Source organism: Anneissia japonica, unplaced genomic scaffold (assembly GCF_011630105.1).
Source record: "Anneissia japonica isolate Jap-2015-1 unplaced genomic scaffold, ASM1163010v1 scaffold288016_len413324_cov198, whole genome shotgun sequence".
Taxonomy (NCBI): domain Eukaryota; kingdom Metazoa; phylum Echinodermata; class Crinoidea; order Comatulida; family Comatulidae; genus Anneissia; species Anneissia japonica.
In genome coordinates this window covers 315155-340809 of record NW_022739618.1, presented here as the reverse complement: position 1 = coordinate 340809, position 25655 = coordinate 315155, and the positions used below count along the sequence as shown (strand labels likewise).

The 25655-nt window shown below is 33.9% G+C and overlaps 1 protein-coding gene across 11 annotated transcripts in view; it reads right to left on the bottom strand.

The window, feature by feature from the left end:
- Positions 1-863: 863 nt before the first annotated feature.
- LOC117117958 (leucine zipper putative tumor suppressor 2-like) overlaps positions 864-25655 on the bottom strand; it is a 58457-nt gene continuing 33665 nt past the window's right edge. For 9 of the 11 annotated variants that reach the window (XM_033262452.1, XM_033262455.1, XM_033262458.1 and 6 more), the window contains 3 exons: positions 15361-15996; positions 8152-8325; positions 864-7183 (listed from right to left, as the gene is read on the bottom strand). In XM_033262452.1, coding sequence (XP_033118343.1) covers positions 5393-7183; positions 8152-8325; positions 15361-15996 — 2601 coding nt within the window. In that variant the 3' untranslated portion in view covers positions 864-5392. Of the gene's footprint in view, positions 7184-8151; positions 8326-15360; positions 15997-19779; positions 20193-20718; positions 20795-25655 lie in introns of those variants that run through there. The other 2 variants (XM_033262459.1, XM_033262461.1) reach the window with 2 other exon arrangements.

Below are 25655 nucleotides of genomic sequence, written 5' to 3'. Positions count from 1 at the left end.
ACATAATGATTCGTTCCATAAATCATATAAGTACTGTAGTGTATTTTGTCCAGGTGTCATATTCTGCTTTCAGTCATTTCCCCGGATACAGTCTGCCCTCTATACATTTCGGTTCAATAGAAATTTGTCCCAAAGTTGAAACTAAAGTAATGGATTGATGAAACAGCGCAACTTCCTCTTGGTATTGTAATTAGCCTTTCCTTGCCTCACCCAGTGTATGTTTCTAACAATAAAACAATTCGATCTTTAATTTAATGTCCCATAAAATGACAATGTGAACAAGCGTCTACACAGCACTCAATGTAGAACTAACTGGTATTTGAATTCGTTCATTCCATTCTCCATCAGATTACATAACAATAACGGCTAGATATAATTTCTCTATACTCATTAAAAGGTCTTATCTCTGTATATTTTTACTTTATACTGTTTTGTGTATTTTTGCTATTCTTAGTTTTTATTTCTTTGTATTTTTGGATTTCATTATATTGTGATTGTTGCCTTAAATGAGTTTCCGCAAGGACCAAATATATTTGAATCTGAATCTGAAAACGTAGGCCTACCTAAACAGGTGTCCTCATCTGATTGGTCAGTTATTTTGGTTTGAAACTATTAAAACAAAGTCCAATACTGATACTGGTCAGAATTATAAAAACAATGCTGTTAAACATTGCAACGTCGTTGTAATGCTGTTAGGTCGTTAACTGTTGACCAATCAAATAATTAGAGTAATCCAACAGAACCATATTGCCGAAAGCCTCTTTTAAAGGCACTTTATGAATTAAATGTAATATTACAAGTTTGATAAATATTTATATTTAGTTTTCTTCAAGACTTGAACAAACATACAAATTATTGTCAAATCCAATTTCTCTGTATTTCAACAGTGATTTATTGAATAACCATTTCATTAAAAAATGATGTGGCAGAAGATAGGGTATATAACATAGAAAAACATAGAATACGAACACAAAAATACACATGCAAAACAAGTTGAGATGTTTTTGAAATCTACAAGTATGTAAAGGATTTAACAGATAAATAAAAATTTCATGTTTAGAAAATTCTAAATATCTAACTCTAGATTTGCAAAGAATAAAGTTGTATAAAATATTTGTAAAAATTATACAAATCATTAACATGTACTTTAGTAGAATTAGGCCAAATTAGAGAAAGACAATGTTACTCGTCAAGGATTTTCAACAGGATGAGGCCTTTGTTATGTCCTCGCCAAGATGGCTAAAAACAAAACACAAAATTTCGTCCTTGGATAAACACTGATTATGAGGATATTTACAGTATATTTCAACATATAAGTAAACTGAATAAAATGGTCACCCAAAAAAAGTGACGAGAAACATAATCTTCGTTTTTAAATTTGACAAAATACATTATAAATTAAGGTAGGTTTAGCACATGTTAGCATATTTATATCACCATGCATTGAGTACTTAGAAAATAGCATCTTCTATTAAAATAAACAAGCATTGGAATTTTAAAAAGCCATTAAAATTGTTCTCTTATCAATACATCAATAGTAACAACAGTTTATTATATCACATACTGCAATATATCAGACGGTTTTTGTTTATCACATTGTACATATGCAAATTTAAATTAGAACCAAATGAATGTATGCCATACTATAACATTATGCTATACGCCATACTATAACATTATATGCTATATTTGTTCTATAATGAATATTTGGAAAGTTGTACAAAAATAGCAACATGGAAGAAGTATGCTAAATATAAACCTTCATTAAATGAGGAAGGTTATGTCACAAGTTGGAACATCTAAATAACATGCTTAATTTTATATTTGAATTCCAATTAATGGAGTTGGCACTATCATAATCTGTTTATAATTATACAAAAAGGAAACACTTACTGACCTATTTTAATCTTTTAACTATGACCCTGATGGAGCAGAAATATCTGTATATTAAATACTTAATATTTTAGTAAAGTTTGTTCAGATTGCATGCTTTTTGAATGGGTAACAAACACAATGACAAGAATATAATACCCTGTGTATTTGTTCCTTCAATGTTTAAATACAAAACCTGTTTAATACACATATGGACAACACAACCTATATAATGACGTGAACTTTAATATTTTGTTTGAATATATTAATGATGAATAAACCGGAGATGATTAAGTAGAAGTCAATGATCCATTGATAATGAATGGCATAAGTGAGGGGAGGCCTACAACAGTATTTTACCAAGCTATGTACAATAGGTTGTATGAGGTAGGGTGAATTCAATGAGAGGGGATACAGAGAATTTGACGATAAATACATTGGAGCTGTGGATTCGTAGTTAAGGAACTTGCCTTTTAACCCATGGTCCTGGGTTCGAATCAAAAGACAACATGATATTATGCCTCAAAGTAAAATAACAGCAATAATAAAATAGCAATTAGTGATAAAATACATAATTTAGCATCTTATTATAATACATGCTTCCATGATAAAAGAACCCTAGCAATTACAGTATAAGTTTAATAGAATAAAATGTCAATACTTCTAAAGACAGCAATGAAACATCAAGCTAGTGTCCAGGTATGTGTGAGCTGACCCAACCTGCTACCACTCAATTCTACCAATTGAGTCTTAGCATCATTTTACACAGAATTTAAGTGTAAACTAAATATTGAGGAAATTAATATCCTGGGTTGATCACACAATCTGTGCCTAATTTGTTTTTGATTAAACAAAGGTACACTTTACAAGCAGAAGGGAATATTTGCCCAGCGACACATTGATTAGAGGAAGTTTTGTATTACAGAATGGAATGTTTGCAGTCCGAAAACGTGATACAAAGTAGTAATGCTGAACAATACAAAGCGATTGGCCATCAACTTTACTACTACCATACTCTATGAAATGGAAACAACTGACGCTACTTTTACATATGATCTGCCATCACTCTACCACATATGCTTTTAAGACATGACCTCCCTATGCTTTTCATCAAAAAGATATGACACCTTTAACTTCCTACATGTGTTAATACTAAAAATGGTATGGTACCGATCTCTATTAATATTATGAATGTATATACACATAATGATCACAATGCTGGATGAATCTATCAGGGAGAAACTAAATTAAAGGGAGCGATATCTGAATAATTCTTGCGGGGGCACAGTGATCGATAGAATTATGATACTCAGCGTTATTATGCACCACACACGAGATCTAATGTATTAAAAACCTAGTCAATCCCACCTCTTAATCAATGGCCTTCATTGAATAACCTATAGCAATAAATTATGCATAACACGATGCACATCACCTAATTTTAGATAATCAGAGATCATTTCATGTTATGGATTTGCACTCAAGACTTTTGGTAAAGGTTGAACGTGGTAACTACTATAGGAAGGCCTAGAAAAGGAAATCCTATTAACAGGTGACGGGTATAAACAGCTCAAAAAGGTATCAACCCTTAATAATGTAAAGCTTTATATTGCTTTAAATGAAGTTAATTTTAGATCTTTCAAAAACCGGAAACACTTAATTCGCACGGGTATCCCAGAGATTTTGATTGAAGCTATTATATATACTTAGTTTCTTCCTTGATTTATTGGTAAATGAAAAAGATCTATTACTTTTGTTCTGCTTTATTTTATTACCTTTCATTATCTCTTTAGCAGTTGTTTGTAAAAAGCATTGTCTGCCTCTAAAAGACCACCCCAATTCTGTGAAAGTTTTAAGAGGTTTAAAGGCTTATTTAGTTACAAAAACCACAAAGTATAATGGTTTGCGATGTCTTGAAAGCTTAAAACTAGGTGATTTCTATAAACTTGAATATAAGAAGTCTAAACACCTATACACATGTAATCTATCAAGTTAGTGTGACCTGGTGGAAATGTTTACTAACAAAATATAAACTCCATATGTGTGTTGTGATGTGTTGTGATGTTCCCATACATGTGAATCATGATGACATATTACACTGAAATATAGGCAAATTACAGTTATTTGTCACCTAAAATTTGATGTGGACAAAGCATTATTTTAACCTTAAATAATGGAAGATATAGTGTTACGTAGAAAGAAGATGACGTTATCCTATAATGAAAAAAACTCATACTGGAGATGTAGTGTCTACAATAGCTTGTGTCTAATCTAACACAGCACATTTTAGAACAATGTACAGTATTTAGCTGAGTCTCAACATCTTGCTGAAACAGTAAAAGAATGTACCTTGGTACTTAAACAGAAATAGCACATAAAAAAAAAATCAGCTTTGATGATCTTCTGTGAACCAATAAAGATCAATACATTTCTGGCAATTAATAACAATAAGAAAAGCATTATTATAGGCCATTGTTATTGGGTTTATTTTGAAACAGCGCAACCAATGTCTCGCAACTCACCGGGGGAATTTGTGTCAAATACAGCGCTGCGCACACACTAGTAACTACATCACGCGAAATGCGTAGGCCTCTGGGGTGGAAGTCCCCCAGTGGTAGTTGCCAGGTTATTGGAATTTTTATTCAAAATTTCACAATGGTCTACTGTATATATTAGTCTTTTCTTAAACATGCTGTTCTTGCTGTGTGCTAGTATTAATTATTGAATATTTATAAACTAAAACTAAATAGCTTATAATTACACAATTTTAATGAGGTAAAAAAAAAAAGCATGAAAAAGTGTACAGTATATATGAACTCATATGTACAAGATAATTTTTTTTCTATTTAAAAAAATCTTTCCTTTAAAAAACATCCACAAATATAACAAAACTTATGAAATTTGAATAATTGTGAATTGTAACAAAACAAGTTTATATAAAAATCACAGAGTTTGGATAAACGAAAGTACAAATGATTTTTTTTTTTACTGCAGCTATGCTTTTAAGTTATCATCCCAAATGTCTTAACATTCTTTTGCATTCTAACAGGAAAGACTAAATCCTATCGCGTACTACAAAGGATTCGGAATGAAAGAAATTCCACTTAAAAAATCATTGGTTCATCTGGTATGCATCCTTGATCTTATGAAAGGCGCCATTATCAATATCTTCCACATTCAAAATAAATTGCTTTGGTCCTGAACGGTGGAAAGCAAACAGAAATTTAATCCATGAAATAAGCTTCACACAAAAGAATATCTAGTCTCCGGTAATGTTTTCGTAGTTGTAATGGATGCACAACACATGTCAGATTACATATGACAAATAGAAGACGGCAATTAGCAAAATCCATTCAGTCTAAAATGCACGCTGTGGAGATAACCTCACATTTACCTGTATTTCATACGAATCACTGCTGTTCACTCTTAGCTTTGCTTGCATTTTACTCTGAAAGTCTTTGCACATGTCTTTATGACATTTTGAGATATTATACAAAAAAAAAAATGAAAGCACATTGCTTCAGACATTAACGGTCGTTTCTGGGTCGTCTTCATCTTCGATCAAATGCCTTCGTTCAAGTTCAAGCGTGAGCTGTTCAACGTCGCGTTCCAAATTTCGATTTTTACGATACATTTGCACATAATTTAATTGTAATTGCTTCTGATAGCTAATCACTTTTTCTTTTTCTTCCTGCCATGTCTGCCTTTCCTTTTCAATAATACTTTCAGTAGTACTGCATTTCTCCTTCATTTTTTCCAGTTCATGTCTCAACCGCTGAAGATCCTGGTGTGCATCTGACGTTAAGTCGCTTTTGTGTCGATCACTTGTTGAGCTCGACTGACTCGTCAACGACATTGGTGAAGCAGAGTCAAGCTGCTTTTTGAGCGAAATTATCTCACTTATTGACTTCTCAAGATTCTGCTGCAAGCGTGCATTTTCTATTTTAACGCTACTGAGATGGCTTTCCAACGATTCCTTTTCCCTTGAAAGTATGCTCATATCTTCATGATAACCTCCAGATCCTGATTTCAATGACCCACTAGGAGAGCTACCACGTCTGTTTGGTGAAGTTCCTCGTTTCTGAGAGCTTTCCAAACGACGTTTCAATGTAGATATTTCAGAATCACGATTATTTAACTTATCGGTTAAAAATGCAATTTCAGCTTCTCTGGCCATAGCTTTATTATCTAATGATTTGGAACCATCCCATGATTTATTGAACTGAGCTTTAAGCGCCATTAACTCCGAGTCTTTCCTTTCAATCATCTCTTTCATTTCTCGCTTCGTTTCAGACAGTTCTCTGTCTCTTTGCGTCAACTTAACTTGTAGGCTAGTCAAATCACATTCCATCTGCCTCTGTATTACAACAAAGTTACTGTTTCCATCCTTTCCTTTGGAAACACGTTCCTGGAGCGATAATTTATCTTTCTCCACGGAACCAAGTTGGTTGTGCAAACGTGCAATGTCCTCGTCTTGTGCAACAAGCTGCCTGCGTAGCGATGAGACAGCTTTGTTTTTCTCTTCCTCCGATTTCTGCAATATCAATTTGAGTTCTTCAATCTCTTTCTTGTCTTCGTTTTTCACACTCAAGTGTCCCGATGATGAAACAATCTTGCACAACTTTTCTTCTAAGTTTTTTATCACTACTTTGCGATCATGAACTTCCTGACTTAATTTTTCTTGTACTTCTTGTAGATACGAGACCTCGCATTTTTCCTGTGACAGTTCATTCTCTTTTTCAAACAGCTTACTCCTGAGTAACCCTAACTCCTCCTCTTGAACCTGCACCTCTTTTGTCAGGTTCTCATTAAGTTCATGGAGATGGTTCCTTTGCACTCGTTCTTGACTCACATCGCTATCTTTTTGCTGTAGAAGCTTCTGCAAGCTTTCTAGCTTTTGTTGGGTTGCAGTAAATGTTGCACTGTTATTCTTCCCTCTAGGGGTCTGATTTTCAATAAAAGCTAGCTTCTTTCTCAATTTATCTATTTCAGTATCCTTTCTGACTAGTTCTTCTTGATAGTTACTTAACTCGGAAATACGCCGTTGTAAATTGTTTGTTAACTGCTGAAGTTGAGAGCGCAATCTTGTCACCTCAACCTGTCTATGATCTGACTCACTGCTAACATCCGATAGTTTTGCTTTTAGTTTCAGGATTTCTCCTCTTTGTCTCTGCACTCTGATTCGCAACTCATTAATTTCTTCATCATCAACGCTGGAATTGACTCGATCATAGTCTACCAAACTCTCCTGACTTTTACTCAGTTTCTGATAGGATTTTTTCAGCATCCGCACGCCTCCATTTTGCTGACCCTAAAAGAAACAAAACACCGCATTATTTACAAAATGTGGCAATTATTTGTTAGAAAATAAACAAATTAATTACTGTCACATCAAAACTTTACTTTCAAAATAAATCTCTCGATTGCACTTAAATCTATTAACAAGTCTAATCCACCAGTGACAAAGGTATTGTTCTTAAATTCTATTGCCAAATTTGGATGTGTAATCTGTTGCCAGCCGCCAATGCATTGAGGAAAACTTGTGAAAAAGCAATCAAACAAATTAATTTGACACAGTTAACTACATGTTAATGTGTGAACAGTATGACTGAAATACAAGAGAAGTTAGACCGTTCAAAGTTCAATTACAGTTTATTCATTCATCAGTATATTAAACTTAGTCCAGTATATTATATTGTACGAGAAATTTTGGGTAGAGGAGCTATTTATAATCACAGTATGACTTCAACCTATGACCATGAAGATGAAGGGCAGGCACATGGACCACTGATCCACAGTTCTACCAGGGGAAGATTTGGGGTGCGGGGGCTGACTCGTTTCCCCCAATTTGAAAGTTAAAAAAAAAAAAAAAAAAAAAAAAAAAAAAAAAAAAAAAAAAAAAAAAAAAAAAAAGAAAGAAAGAAAGAAAAAGAAAAAAACTGATCGCCCAAAATGCCTCAGAAGTTATTATCGGGCGTCTAGAAAACACAAATTTTGTGAGGGCACGCCCCTGACCCCCTACGGTGGTGTTATCTCGATCGGCCCCACTTTCCGACATCTCTGGATCCGCTCTGTCTACCTGAAGCCAAAGTTCCAAAAGAATATAGCTGTTTATTATATTGGTTTTTTTTTTCTCAAATTAATTTTCTTTTTATAACATGAAAACATGTTACATGTATAGTAATAACTTATTCATGATTTTATACTTTGCAACTTTCCCACTAGATTTTATAACAGATGGTATGCTTATACTACAATTTGACTGATATCCGTTATTACCTGTCTTAGTCTATTTTCTGCTACATGTACCATTTCTTCTTTCTCCCTCAGTTTCACTTTTAGGTTATCCATTTGTCTCTCCCAGTGCTTCTGTTTCTCTTCATAAACTTGAAAGATAGTGTTTTCATTCTTCTCCATCGTCTGTCGAAGCGCCTCTATCGTCACTTCTTGTTGCTGTTAAGAAATAAAAGGTAAAATTTAGTAGGATTAATTATAAGTAATAATTTTAAAAATAAACTGAGAAATGCGTCCAAAAAAATACCTCCCAATCCAATCTTAAAATACTACCTCCCTCCCCTACTTGAAATACCCACCTCTCTCCACTATTTGAAATACCAACCTCCCTCTTTTACTTGAAATACCCACCCTCCTCCCCATTCTACAAAATCTACATTCCTTTAGGAAACAGCTTGCTAGTAGATGTTGAAATAAAATATTTGTTATGAAAATTCTTACCATCCCAATACAACGTTTAAACAATGCCATAATTATGCACGTCAAGTACACAAATAATTAAGCAAGGTATACACACGCACATAAAAATACTAAAACGACAAAAGTCTTTCACTGCAACTAAAGGTACTGTGTAAATTATCCCTCTAATTTGAATATTTTGTCTGGATGTAAAAAAATTCTGTTTCCTGGTGGGAAAACTTCGGAGTTTTGTTGCAAATCATCAACTCATTTCCAGAAAAACAAAAACTCATCCTTAAGTAGAAGACTGTGTGGCTAAACTGGACTGGCTTAAAGGAGTGTCTTGATCAAAAATTCTAGAAACAGTTAATATCAGAGATAATGCCACAAAAGGTCAACGGTGAACAACAATCAATTATGAATCCAAACTTCCTCTCAAGATGTCTGATTAAGATGGAGAATTATCTGAACTGAACATTCTCTCTGCCTGCAACTGTACACAATCTTGTTCTCGAATTTACTGACCAAATCTCTGATAATTACGCATAAGTTTCTGATGACTCAACAGGCAGGTAAGAACATACTTAGTGGGGGTGCTAGAATTCAATTCTCCTTCCTGGTTCAAGAAAAAGAGACTTATTCCTACTTGTGCTTAAAAACACCTTAGTTGTGAACTGTATACAGTCAACTAAAAGAACTAAACACGTGGCAAATCATAATTCATAAATTTTTATAGAATTTTTTCGTCTTTAAATAAGTTGTCCATGCGACATCAATCATAAATTAAACCACATGTATTTGACAATTTACAGGAATTTTGATGAAAGTACACGTCTTACATACCAGAATGATGATAGCAGTAACAAGCAGATCCGATTTTATTACATTTCCCCTCAAGACAATCTCTTAAATTGACTCCTGAGAACATAATTAATTGCTCAAAATCATCCATCTACGAGTATTAAAAATGTAAAGATCCTTATTTTTCAATCCTCGACTGTATGTGACATCTGTAGTATTGCAGCCATTTTAATATTGAATCTAGTATTGTAAAACTTTTCAACTATTTAGTAGTTGATTAAGCCAAAAATTAAATACCATGTCATGTTCACCAAAACCCCGCTATTGCAATACACAAATTAATGACATAGAAATGTCGGCATCACCAAAAAAATACCAAGAAAAATATTGTCCATGATATATTAAATTTTAGGTTGCCATGGCACTTCCAATCCGAGATTACTGACGCAGACGTTTGTGGCCATAATTATAAAAATACGACTCGGTTTTGTTTGTAGTGATTACCTCGTGGCATTTATTAAAATAAAAGTAAACCATTTGGTTGTTTAATATCCCATTCGTTCAATCTACCAATATGCCAATCCTACGGGTTAACAAAACCTTTGAAAGAGATATGAATGTATTGAGCCTGACTATTCAAATGAACGCTGATATTAAAATTAAAATTATAGACGAAAATACAATTTCAATTTTGGTTTAATATACGTACTTATCATAATTTGTATAATTAATACTGTTAGAATAGCAGATCAGGAATGGCAGCTCGTCAAACTCAAGGTCTTGTGTTCAATCCTACAAACAGCAGGATTTTTGCACGACTCAGGGACGGATTTAGGGGGCTCAGGTCGGCCCCTGCCTCACTCCCTTTGTGCAAAATAAAAAAAAGAAAGAGAAAAAGAAAATATTGATCGCCCAAAACGCCTCAGAGGTTATTTTTAGGGGTCTAGAAAACCAAAATTTCGTGGGGACAATCCCCCGGATCCCTTAGAGTGGTGTTATTTGATCGGCCCCAATTTCGACCCCCCCTTCGGACATCTCTGTATTCGCCCCTGTGACTAAGCCAAATCCTAAGCCTCATAATGAGTTTATCTCTAAAAAGGCCAAATAACAAATTGTTTATTTTCTCTTCCATAAAAAAAAAAACAAAAAAAAACAAGGCCCCTTTTTTGGCTGTTAGTTTTTCAGATCAAGCTGTTACTTATTTTATTAACATTCTAATAAGTCTGATAACACTGAAATTTGATCTACACAGGCATAAATAGAAGAATATGAAAATGGGAGAGATGAGAAAATATTATTTTCTTTTTTGGCATTGCTTCTGTAATTCAATTATAATAGCATCCAATCACAGTTAAGAATTAACTATAGCGACTGCCTACTTTCTTTAAACTCGGCCAAAGAATAAAAAATACACATTGTTTCACCTAAAAAACCTAAAGAATCTGTGTCTATTTGCTAAATTTCCAGCAAGAACCAAGACAGTTTTGTGCAACTGTAACATTCATGGAAATGAATGTCTATGAATATCAGAAAAAAAGAATCTGAATTACCAATTCCACACTAAGCACAAATCTTAACAAATAACCATAAATGCTAAGCTCTCCGCTTACAATTTTAAGCTGAAAAAATTCCAAATTACTTACGCCTCTTGTCAATGACAAAACCTACTTGTTGGGTATTTTCAGTTAGATTATACTGAATTTTATTCTATTGGAATCTCTGGATAGGTTATTATCCTTTGGCTTTAAATCCCAGCTGGAGGGCAAGTGCCAAATTTACTACCCACCAGGAACCTCAGTTAACCCTTATATAGCTTTTAATTTAATGATTAAGTCAATGAAAACACCCTCTTATATATAATATTTTCTTACCAGTTCATGTCTGCTCATGATGGAACATTATTTATAATAGCTTTATAACAATTTAACAATCATTTCCAACCATTTATTTTATCATAAAGAACTATACTATTCATTAAATGATTAAAATAATTGTACTCTACTAAAATTTATAACTTATTAGGTTCAACAATACTATCGTTCTTATTGTTTGTATTACTACAAAATACAAATAATATCCATTAGCAGGGTATTTTTCTGACAGACTTTCTAATATACTGACACGTAGTACCTACCTGACAGACTTTCTGATAGACTGAGTGCTTATTGAACATAGGCTACTAAGTTCCTCTCTGACTGAATAAGCACCCATCTGACAGACTGACTGCCCATCCGACAGTCTGAGTACCCATCTGACTGACCGAGTAACTATCTGACAGACTTTCTGAAACTGAGTATCCATTTAACTGAGTTTCTGGTAAAATGAGTACCATACTCATGTAACACACTTTCGGATGATAAAGACTAAGCCAGATGAAAATAATAGGGCAAGACCAAATATTTAGACATTTTAAAAATAAGGGCCGATAATTTCCTTGCAAATCGTTCTGATAAACGGAGTAGGTCCATTCATCTGACAGACCATGGAGAAAATAAAATAAAATTTTATTTTCTCCATGGACAGACTGTCTGAGAGAACATGGAATAGTACCTACGGAACATAAAAAAAAACGATGAAGTAGACTGTATACAGATCCATTCATCTGACAGACTTTATACTCACCTGATAGAATTCCTGGTATCTTAAAACATATTGTACCGAATGCCCACCTGAATTAGGGGAATAGACCAAGTGCCCAAATGACAGAGAATTTCAGATAGGCCAAGTAAACCTAGGCCTACCGACAATGTACCCACCTGACACACTCTTGTACCAAACTGAAAGTAAACAACCAATTCTACCTTCTTTTATTGTTATCAAGCGAAAAATCATCAGGTTTCAGATCTTCAGATAACATTTCATTTCATACATTAATCCAGGAACTAACCAAAATAAATGAATAAAATTCTAACAAAGACAAGAACTATAGTACTTCCACTGTACCAACTAACATATCCGGATTATTAATCATATAATGTAAAGATGAACTGAAACAATGGTAGCCTTCAGAATATTGAACCACCATGATCAACCACCCACAATTTATAAGTCATTCTTTATCCCTAGTCATGCTGCTGTCTTTGTTAATTAGAATTCTTTAAATTGCAGTAATAAAAAAGGAACTTAAAGTTTTATATTCATCCAAGCATCTGCATCATTTATTGAAAGTAGTTTTTATTCTCGTTGAAATCAATTAAATTAAAAGCCTGCTGTCAACTCTATACGTCAGTTGTAAGAAAATGTGATACAGCAAAAAAAAAATTAAATTAATGTGCTACCCAAGTGACATTTAGAAATCAGGGTCGGTGAGGTCAAATTATAGACCTAGACCCGATTCTAGGATTTATTGCCTACCACATCCCATGTATGTTACTATTATTGTTAATTGTTGGTTGATTAAATAGAAACCATGAAGGGCTAAAATCCATATATATAAATGAAATGTAGAAATAAGCACTTTAGGCGTCTCATTATTAACATATTCTTCCAGTCCGTCCTCCTCCCCTTTTCCCAAAACGTTGACCCGTAGATGCAGTATTTGAAATTTTGAGTTTGTTACCACAGGTTTCAGTAAACAACCTCTATAATGCTGTACTGGAACGTTTGAGCTTGATACATTTGTATGTGCTCACTAATGATTAGAATCGGCTGTTCATGTTCTTACTTCCTATACAAACAGATCTGTGTATACAACTAAAGGCCTACAAATTAGCTCAAGAGAAGGTTAAAAATGTCATACACAACAATTTAATTTGACATTAAATTCACTATTCTTTATATAGTAAAACTCTATTTACACATAAAGGGAAAATAAATCTACAGATTATGCCTTAATGCTATTTTCTATACATGGTTTACCAACAGCAATTTGCTATACACTTAACAATATGTAAAAATTCACGATACAAAAAGAAAAAAATTACAGTTTTAAAATATACTAATCAAACATGGAGCCATGAACCAAATAAGTTTGAAATATGTATATGTATCTTTCCCCTATGGCTACTACCAATTCCACACAAACACATAGTATTTTAGACCTTGGCCAGCCCTAGGCAAATAGACACTCGCTGTTTACAAGGCTATCTGAGTTTCTGCAGTGATTATCTGAATATTTTTGTATGTGAAAGTTTACAAGTAAGAAATATATTTTTTGTAAAAGGTAAAGGAGGTACTATATAAGGCCAGATTGGATCAATGCAGTATTCATGAATGTTGCTTGGAAACACTGTTTTAGTTTTCAAGAATCATACTGTACTATACAACGTTCGATTCCATTATTTTCAAAATACTTAAAATATACGTCAGCATATTCATAGCAAAAATGATAATCTAAACACACATGCCTGGTTGACGATAATTAGTATTTTATTTTGGTTTCAATACTTCAAAATTCAAAATAATTGGAAAAGTATTATAGTGCCAATTAATTAGAAATATGAATATTGTAGTCATAAAACCAGTCGGAGGCCATTTCATTAAAAGTATGTACTGTAGCAAGGAAGATACTATACTGTGTAAATGTCGCAAGATATACGATTGAATTGAGAACCCCTTGAATATGTTATAACCGCACCACTACTTACATAGCATAATAAACTTATTGAATAATGCTAGATGAGTTGACGCCTCTTATCAAAAATGCGTGGATTTTAAAGACACGATACTGGATAGTACTATAACGGAGACGTTTTCTGCATGGAATGCACAAATTGGTTTCGTGTGAAGCCCACTGACTAATTTACTAGAAACTAGCTTGCCTCTATAGATTTACCTAGGGACAGCAGTAATGATTATTAGACAGCCAATATGAAACTCTATAAAGCCAAACTTAAATAAAAAATTGTTTCTTATACCTCCCTATGGTAACTTTTTAAAAATTTTGAAAAATAAAAATCTGTGCGCGCATGTGGGAATATGTGGGGAATTTGTGTGTAATGTCCATCCTGTACAGGGAGATGGGGGAGAGTGGAAAAATGCAAATCCCATTCAAAAACTATAGTACAACCATGGAGGTATATATGGTAACATTTTCCTTGACACTCTACTGTACTTCAGTACTTATAGCTGCACTGTTTACTTTCATTCATATTTATAACTACTGTACTTACTAGTCTCCAAGGAAATCAACTATTTTTCTGTATTCTCAAGGGAATACATAACTTCCGACTTAAACTAATTCTATAGTACCTACCAATTTCCATTGAATTACATATTTGACTATATACTCAGGAGTTTTGATATTTTGTCCATGTTTACATTTATTTATTCTTAAGGAAACCCATACATAAGATTCTCAATTCAATAGGTTGTTTGACTGAATTCTCAAGAGTTTTGTTAATACTTCTCTCTGTTTATATCATTTCCGACAAAAAACCTAGACTCTAGAGTACTTACCAGTTTCCATTGATATTAGATATTTTACTGTATTCTCAAGAGTTGTGTAATTTTTTTGTGCAGCTAGCAGTCAAACAAATACACCATCTTGACATCTACCAGCTAGAGAAACATACCTTTCACTTTCCATAAAGATCCTCTGTAGTACAGTGTCTGTCCCTTTGTTGTACAACATAATTACTTAATGATGAGGACCAGCCTCAGCTCAGCCGACACATGGTATATCAGTTAGTTAGTGGCTGTAGTCTGCCACTTGCATCAGATATCTTAAAACTGGCTTGATGCCAAGGTTTACATCACCTGCTGGAAGCTACACATCAGCTCAATACTATCTTAATCAATATGAAATCCCAGTGGACAGTAATTGCTTGTTGTAGGTTTATTATGGAATCAATTTAGAGCTTTGCTACAGGAAGGATTGATGAAAGGATTCGGGTAAAACATTGTTGACAATTTGTACGTTTGCCTGTTTAAAACGAACGGTTCTTTTCATGATATTGAAATAAAGAATGTATCGCCTGAACACATATTGCCCAATCAGTCATACAAAAATTAATTTGGATACTATAAGTTATGATGAAAAAATAAATAACTCACCTGCACTTTGTTACGTAGCATTAGCAGCTCGTCTTCTTCGACACAAACTGATGACCCACGAGATGATTGCCTAGATGAGTGTCTGGAAGTTGGAGACCATCCTTCCTGGTGTCCTGATCCAGACACTCGGCCAGATGATGATAAACTGCCGTGACTTGAGCGTAGCGATTCGTTTATATGATTCATATGCTTATCAGAGGACAAGTTATTGTGACTGTGATTTCGCATACGATGTTCCAAGGGTCCTTTTGTAGAGGGCGATCCACTAATCGTGTTGTAATTTCCATTAAGGTAGTTTAATGATTGTGACGGATGCAATTTACCGCTTTTATTCCGTCGACCTGACTCTGGACCGTCAGAAATAGATGCTAAGTTTGGATGGAAGGTGGGATGTAGAGAGGAAGAGTTTAAGTCTTGTAGGGAATATGCTTTCACTGGCGGTTCCTGGAAATGATTACCTCCATAGTCTCTTCGCTGATTTGCCAAGACCACATCAGGAACACGTCTAAGATCACGAATGTTATCAGGAACACTTGGTTTAGGAGACGCAGACATTGTCCGTTTAATTTTGCCAGATGAATGCGGCGACGTGCACGGATGCATTGCGATTGGTCGTATCAATCCCTTTTCTTTATGCTGTTGAAATAGAAAAAAAAAATGTTAATAAATAAGTGCAGTATTCAAACTCAGTTAATGTGTCATATATAATATATTGTGTGTTGTCAATTACATGTTTGCAATTATCACAAGACCACTCTGTGCAGAATTCACTTTAGAATGATGCGTGTTATTGTCACATTAATAATGTGCAAATATACTGTGTACAATATATACTGTGTACAGTGTACAATACTGTCGCATTTATACTGAAAAAGATTGCATTCTCATAGAAAATTTGCTGGGCAAAATACATCAGCTCCTTAGTCTCTCAGATATTGTGCCACCCCTCCCCCCTCCCTTTGCCATGTGCTATTGTCACATTAATACTGTAATGCGCATGGTTTAAAAATTAGTGAACAATACTGTCACATTGATAATGAAAAAGATTGCATTCTCATAGAAAATTTGCGAGGCAAAATATATCAGCTCCTTAGTTTCTTAGATAGTGTGCCCACCACCCCCACCCCTTCCTTTGTCATCCCTTTGTCATCACCAATTCCCTATAAGCTCCATGCTCACTAGATGGATGGATCACTAATCACCTGCATTCCAATACATTGGAAATTGTAGCATACATGAAATTTACATAGTGAACATATGTTCATTGGAAATAATGAACTTGATCTTGCCTGAAATTTGAGAGCTAAAAAAAAAGGCAACACAAAAGTCTTACACCTAGCTATAGGCAAAGATAAAACCACACATTATTATTAAATAGGAAATGCACTTACTGTCTGTCATATCACTCTCGTTAGAAATATTATTACACAGTATACATTGTTACAATGTACCATTCATAATATCAGACAGTATAGGTTGAAAACACAAAAACAAAGGACATCAGCATGAAATTATTCCTGCAGATATAATCCCATTTGTGGTGATGAGAACTGATCAATTGCAGCCATTATTCCTTCTTTCTGGGTGATCAATATTTTGACATCAAGTGATCCTTTATACATGGAATTTAAAAGTCATTATCTGAACACAAATTGTGGTAAATATTCATAGGAAGGATTTCCTATGGGGATTAATAAAATATTCATTTGATTAAAAAAAAAAACAAAACAGACCTCCGAGAGGGCTGTAATTCCTGTGCAAAATATCTTACCTCATATAAAGTTCTGTCTACACTACAACATTTCATATGACAAATATGCCCATATTTGAATGTAATATTACATCACCATGTCCATATACGGACATATCCCACAAATTTGTGGACAAACCTTAAGGTAAAGATTAAACAGTCATCAAGTTGAGACCTTGAAGCAGGCACTGAATCATTTAAATGCAGTACTGTACATATAGTAAATTATGTACACAAATTCTTTCATTTTTGTGTCTACTACCTCCTCTGGGATGCAGTAGACAGTATTTTGTAGTCTGGCAGTTAACCCCCATAAGAGCGGGTAAATCCAGTGGAGAGGTGCATGATGGGTACTACCATGAGATAGGGGTGCCCTATTAGAAAACGAACAGAGTTCGAAAGTCAAAACAAAATTGCGTTCGAAACTCATAGAGACGAGATAACTGATTCCCAATTCAGATAAATATGTAAAAATTTTTAAAGAAGTGTATAAGGCAGTATACACACGTTCCCTCTGGGAGCCTTTTTTTAATTGGGAGGGGGAAGGATATTGTAGTTACCGGTAAGAAGTTTACAAAAACCAAGAACAAATCTACGTTTTTTTTTTGTTGCTGTGACAAATGCCATCAGAGTGCATTGAGATACTGTTACCATATGTCAATTTTTCCAGGCTAGTAATTGATACAGAATAAATATTGAGCTATAATTCCACAAAATATTCTTTGCACAGTGTTCTCGGTTTAGCACAATAAACATGCTGTTCCTTAAGGCTATTAAAACACTCAATTACATATGAATATCTGAATACTTATAAATTACAGCACAGCATTTGCCTTGCAGAATAATAATTCATTTTATAAAATCTAAAATGCATTCTAATTTAATAATTGCAATGACTTATAAACAGAATTTGGAAGAAAAAAAACCTGATTCATTACAAGACAATCATTCAATATGACGTATTTCGATTATTAAAATGGCATTTTATGAAATTTTATAATTTTAATCTGGACTAAAATACAATAGTTGTTTCCAGAATACAACTAATGAAATAAATAATATAGGCCTACAACAATAATTAGTACTTGTACTTAAACAGAATCCTAGTGGTAGTTTTTGTTTGATGCTGAACAATATAAATTAACCTAAAATTGTTATTAGAACAGAAAGTACACAAGCCTGAGGAATTTTAAGCTTTCTAATCAGAAAAACAAGGCCAATCAAATAAATCCAACAACTTTTAATAAGAAAACCTACATATCTGTCCTTGCTGAAGGAAAGTAAGGGGGGGTTGCCATGACAATAGATTAAGTGGCTTTACAACGATTGACTACCTAGGATACTGTATGTTTATCTCTTTCCCACCTCTGTTGAGCTATATAAGAATGAATGAATGTTTGTCTCAAGTATTCAAAAGTACATGATTAAGAAACATGGGTTGGCAAGACTGTCAATTTCAAGCATATTTGGTAAATACATTGAGAACCACCTCTATTAATGGGCCACATCTTTTATAGGACCAACTCATCATCTTGAGTGGAGAAAATCTTATTTCTGACATTTCACCCGAAATATATATATGATCCTACCCCTCACCTGAACGATGGCCCTTAAAATAATAGTTCCACAAACAAAGCTGGCTTATGTTTTATGTTAATGGTATAAACAGTCAGAATTCAACTTTAAATAAAACCACTAATGTTTTAAGATTTATGTATTGAGGCCTAGAAATGCCAAAGCCCAGAAACTGGAATTCTGAATAGGAGGAAAGACCTCTTGCATGTGGTTAGTATTTCAGGTGGTGATCTCTACTTAATCATGCAGACAGTGGCAATTCAGTAATTTAAGAGATGCCATGCCTAGAAAATGGTGTCATCTCTTTTGTTACACCAGTCACCCCCACCTACATTGCGGATGATAAAAAGCAGTAAAAAAAAAATTACCAATCATCGGAAAATCGTCTTAAAAACATATTTTAATGTTTTTAAGGTGTGTGTTAGGGCAATTTTCTACTTAATTGAACTAACTCATCTAATGTGTTGTTCTACAGTACCTGCCTATACTGTATAACATTATAGTTTCCTATCACAGAACAATGGATAATATACATCATTGAACATAAATATAAACATCCTCAAAACCATTGTTAAAGAATAAAACATATCTACAAAACATAAACAATCTATTTCCAAATACCGAAAGGTCCAATGATTAATCTCAGATAAGATAGTATAATACATACTCCAAGTATCGAAATGCACGCCATCGTGTCGAGATTCAATATTTCGACATTAATTATGTCATCATCATGAATTCCAAATCATCATCCACTACATTTGATGGAACAGCTAATTTATCATTACTGTTTTTAGTTCAGATATAAATGCATAGACTGTGAGTTACCTGTGATTATGGGAATATCAGTCACATGACGAAGTTGCCCTAATTTCAATCCCATAACTCGTAGGCCTATTATTTACTGCCACCAAATCCCCTATGAACGACTAATTGTCAAAGTTGAATTAAATATGACTGTTCTCGTCCCATGCTGCCTAGCTTGCGATGTCAATGAAATTATTACTTGCAGCTCCATAGCAACATACAGGTGGGCCCTACAGGTAGCATATGACATTCGACAGAGGATTTCAATCCTCACCTTGTAAACATACCTGCACAGGTAGAATGCATTCCTTCAGTCTTTGACAGAATCAGAGCTATTTCAACTGGAAAGGGCAACACAGTGTTGAGAAAACTGTTTGAACCGTTATCAAAATTCACATAAAGTTAACTTTATATTCCACTTGTAATAAATTCTGTTGCTTGTAAATCTCCTAAATCTAGGACAGAGATTGATCCAATCTGGGCTTATATAGTACCTCATTTATCCAACTCAAGTGACCAGAACTGATGACGTATTCCCCTGTGATCCGCAGTGTACTGAGAGAAAAGATCTTGCCTAGCCCATAGACTTTTGAAGTGTCTTTGAATCATCGATCTCTATGGCAATTACAAGAAGCATTCTTTGAATCACATGATGCATGGTGTCACAGAGAGGGATGATAGAGGCCATGTTGAGGTGGAGTCAAAGGTAGATTGGCTCCAACCATGAGAACTGAAAGCTCTGTATTCATAAGCTAAGGTGTAGGCTTACTTTTAAGGTCGATAAAGAGACTTTGGCCAGGGAGAAATTGGCACTAAGCCATAGTGGCACTTGACTGAGTCCCAGGCCATCAAAAAACAGACATAAAGGTCCTACAAAATTGTATCATGTTTACAGAAAGATGTCTTGATTTACAGTAGTGCATATTTAATAGATGTTACAAATTTTTATTTTGTACTATAATATAGTCTCTAAAGGTACAAAAAAACCCCCAAATTTGGCCAACTATAAAATCGGTTTTAACTGTAGACCAACCTAAAGTCTAAAGGTATATTTTGTGTACCGGTAATAAATTAACAGTTATTATACATTATTTGCATTTCAGTTATTTCTCTGCATTGCTATGACTAAAATATTATTGTACTTCACTAACATTACCTATAGGCTGCAACATTCATTTTGTTAAACTACAAAATAATAAGATTTATTTACCAAATTGATAACTTACACATTTCGTTAATAGTTCCAAGCTTTTTGATCGCTCAATTAGCAAATTCATATTCCTAACCTCAAGCATATATGGGTGGAGTACAGTAAACGAGTCCCCAGTACTGAATGGCTCCAACTTAATGTTGTCTATTATATATTATAAGTATTAATAACTTAGTGCTTTGTAAATCACAATACAGTACCCCATTCAAAACCTTATCTCCCCTTCTAATCCAGGTAAACTTAGATCTAAAGATCTTAAATGCTTGACAAGCTAAGCCTCAGCTAATAACAACAAAATAAAGTGTTTTAACCCTTGATTGAGGTGCTTAGCCGTAGGTTATTTTTAAGCTGGAAGAAATAAGTACCAAAAGTACTTACTTTATTATAAATAATCATGATTTTTAATACAGAGTACCTGCCAATAATACAGTATTAATTACACCATTTAATAAGTGCTGCGGAAAAGAAACAGGTAACACCTAACAGTTTTAGAAAATAGGCCTATAGTACAGTCAAACAGAAAGTTATCTTGTGACCAAAACATGACACTTAAGAAGAGCATTAAAATGTTTTTTTTGTTCCCTTGAAACAATAAAAATTAATTTTGAAATTAACATGCTCATTTTGCCATAACATAAAAATTATTAAGTTGAGCATAGAAATTATTGAATTAAAAAAAATGTGTACACTGATTTTAAACTGAATAACTATAATAAAAATAATAAAACACTTCCCGTGTTAAATTACTGTATGGGTAACATTTTTAAATATTGTACACAAATTTCTAATTTCATGTTGATATACAGAGTTACTTCAAAATGGGCAAGTTAATTTAAAAAATGAATTTCACATGCATGGGACAATAAGTCTTTAAAAATGTGTCTTGTTCAAAGGCCCAATGAAAAGCAGTACCTGATAGTGATTTGATTTTTTTATAAAGAGGGAAAATTTATGATTATGACACATCTAGATGGCTGGATTCTCCCACTTTAATTTGAATGTAATTTTCTTTTTTTTAATCAAATTATTTAAAATAATTTTGAAAAATTTAGGGGGAGTGGGAGGAGGGGATTGTTGGTTGAATGCAGCACTGCTCCCTATGGGGTCTTTGTTAAATTATTATATTTTATATCATTAATTAAGATTAATATATTTTAGGTGTACATTTCAATCCCGAAGAATTGAAATTTTTTATTACACTGCAGATCGGCTGCAAATAATGTGGAACAAATCTGTCACCTGGGAATGCAAGTGTTATTAAGATATGGCACATTGTACAAACTAATTGGTTTACAGGTTCCCAGTGGGAAAAGAAAATATAAACATTAAACTATACCTTGTTTCCTTCCAACACGTCTTATCACTTTATGTTAATTGAACTCTCCACATTCAGAAAATTAATATCAGAATTTTGGCAATTGAGGCACAAGTTTCACGGTTCATTTTAACCTTGCTTACAGACAACACACTGTACTAGAAAACAATTTATGGGAAAAAACCCCCAATAAGATGTGGAGTAAATCCTCATTTTCAAAATTAGTGCCTCTCATAAGTTTCATTCATGCCTCTTTTATAATGTATTTGTTCCCTAATAAAAAAAAATCTTCAAAACCAACAGTAAGCATAACACTCACCAATTACAAGATGAAACAATGCTTCAAACTAAAATTATAAATCTATTTTATAAGCCTTTAAAGAATTATGAAATGATGTTTTCCCTATCTGACATGTTATACTCATCAGTACTTATAACAGATCAGGCAGGACAAACATCTTTTCAAATTATTTTTCTAGATGTAAAAATGCCATCGGAATAACTTAAAAAATACCGTGAAGTTTTTTTTTCAGTAACATGAAAATAGTCGTGGCGTCACAGGATCCCAGCCTAGGATTATTATGATAGGAAGGCAAGCTACAGGTAACTCTATGAGCAGTAGAGGAATTGAACCCAGGACCTGGGTTTGGAAGGCAAACATCTTAACCACCAAGCTACTCCACTCCACTCCACTAGTAACCTATTTTAAGTAGTACCCTATGGCATTGCCAGTTTTTTCCAATCCCTTAAATATTTCACACGGAAACATATTTTTCTCATCATGTTCTTCCCTGTGATTTTTGAAAGGTCTATGTCTTTAAGGACGTGATGGAATTATAATTGAGATAAATATACCATGGCCTTCAACAGGTCGTCCAAAAAAAACTAATATGCGAATGAATGTATACCGGTAACATGAGGTGACAAGAATAATTCAAAGGTGAAAAGGCTAGCAGCTTATTGTGACACTGTAAAAATATCTGTCCCATTATGTTGTTTATTGTAGACATAGAATGTTACTTGTATTCCCCATCAAGCAATTCGCCAATATCTACAGTACTTGCATTAAAATAGATGAAACTTGATTTGTTATAATTATTGATTGGTACCTTCACCTGTAATTAGTATGCCCAGCATATCAATTTAAAACTTTAATAATTGGACTTTTAAAGCTACTCAAAGTATTAGTTAATAAATCCCCTTCAGTACATAGAATCACTTTATATTTTAGAAAAATATATCTTTTTTGGATGGATGTGCAGTATTTATATTTACAATCATTCAGAGATTACAAGAATTTATTTAGAGTAAAAACTATTGACAGTACAATTAAGTGGCAATTCCTTCCATAAACAATTGAATATTCTATAAAGAAAAAAAAACAAACAGATTTATAATTACTATATACACTTGTAAAGAAGTGAGGGTGACAAGGATGTAGTTATGGTGGGTGGAGGTGGGCAGGGCCACTCAGCCTTGAAAATTTCACCCAGTCAGTCTAATACCCGATTCACACGCACAAAAATCTTACCAAATGTAACCAAAAGTAACATTTTACGGCACGTGTGAAAGTACCTCCGTGTAATATCCTTGTAAAATCTCGGAACGTCTCGGTAATGTTTACCAGCCTCGCTGAGGCTGGTAAAGCTTCCGAGATGTAACATGGATGGGTCTGCGCATGCGCAGGGATTTCAACACAACAATCTACTGTTTCACGGGGTTCTTTGAATTTTCTTCCTTCTGCATACGATTCTGATCCACTAGAAATAGATAGGCCTAGTTTTTCTCAATGATGAATGAATTACCCTTGTTATTGATGTTAATTATTAATGGTAGAAGAAGAAGATATACATAAAATGAACGTCAGGATGGTGTTAGTACTATTACTAGTATTACAAGAGTCGACAGAAACGTTGGAAGCTATGCCTAGTTTAGTAGTAGTAGTACAGCAGTTGTTAAGGGTATTGATTGCTTCGAATGTTTACTGTGATGGCGAGTTCGACAGTCCATCTGTGACAGGGGTTCTCAACTAGGCCTAGGCTAGACCTATATCGCAGTAGGGGAAAAAATGGTTCATTGAATAAACACTGAATAAATTTTACACAACCTTGGCATTACCATACAGACGCGTGTGAATGCTTTTTATCTCGGTTGGAATAACTCGGGAGATCGCTCGGTTACAATTTGTTACTTTTTGTTAAATTTAACTTCACGTGTGAATCGGGTATAAAGCTAAATTCATGGCCCTTCAGCATCCTTTATCAACCCCCTTTGCCCATCCTCAAAATCCATTATTTAGAGATTACCAATGATAACACCCATCCATCCTTTGTTTTATACAGCTACTATACAACCTTGTCGTGGTAATGTCAACTATCTGTATCTAATAATTATTTGTAAAACTTAATAGAATAACATAAACCTTTAGAATTTGAGTGTACAAAGTTCAAAATTCATCTTTTAAATTTTAATCACAATTTTAGAGAAAATCATCATGTAGCCTATCACCGGTTGAATAGCTTAGGATATTTACACTTCCCCATGCATTACAAGGATATATGCAAATGGGGCATACTAAGGCTTGGGTCATGAGAAAGTACTTTAAAAACTTGTCAATTGGTAATTTATTCGTAAAACATTAATTTTTTTAAACTTCAACTGCAAGGTCGTTCTTGAATGAAATATTATAGACTGTAATGAAATTTGTATTTTATGATTGGAAACATTATACTGACCATGTACAATGTGCTTTTACTAGGATTATAATTTTCCATCCTAATTTTGTCAAGGCTTTTTATTATGAGGATCAGGTGGTCACTTCATACTATAGTAATAATGATGGAAGTAGGGAAATTCGGATGTGGAGAGATATGAATGCAAACCCATAATATAGTTTACTGTTGTTTTCAAATATAATGGACTAGAGCAAATTGTATTTTTCTTTATCTTCTTCGCCTCTCTCTACCCAAGAATAATATATTGTGATGACGGATAGGTTGGCGCAATTTTTCCTTTTTGCTGTTGGGACTCGCAACCTCCAGGCCTAGGTACAAATCCCAGGCTGTAAATGCTTGTGTCTCTGGCTTCTCCTTGTGCAAGTCACTTTATCAACATTGCCATTTACATACCACCCAGAAATAAAATAATTATGCCTAAATATGTTTGAAAACACACAGGTCCTCTAGAGGAATTAGGATTCCTACTAACTCCAGCATTATTGAACTCTCTGTAGGGTACCATATTGGCACTTGTTCCTTATATTTATATATTCTTTATTTTACATTTATTCATTCCTTGGCCCACATAAAGCTTTCCGTGGGCCAAAAATTAATGTCAAGGTGTTCAAATTATTATTTCTGTGCCAAGAGATATTTCATACCTATTAGTTAAATAATACTATAAATTATGTTACATTGTATGCTGTCGCAGATATTAGCCATTCAGTTTAATAAATCGTGAAATTTTTTCACGAAGACTTATTAACATCGTTGAAGAGAAGCTGTCATTTTTTTAATGCACATTTTCAAATTTCCAAATGCTTCCCCTTTGCATGTTACTTATCCTCCGGCCACAAAGTACAAAGATTATGAGAATAATGGTAATTATAAAGAGAACAGTAATGGTGATAAATTATAACC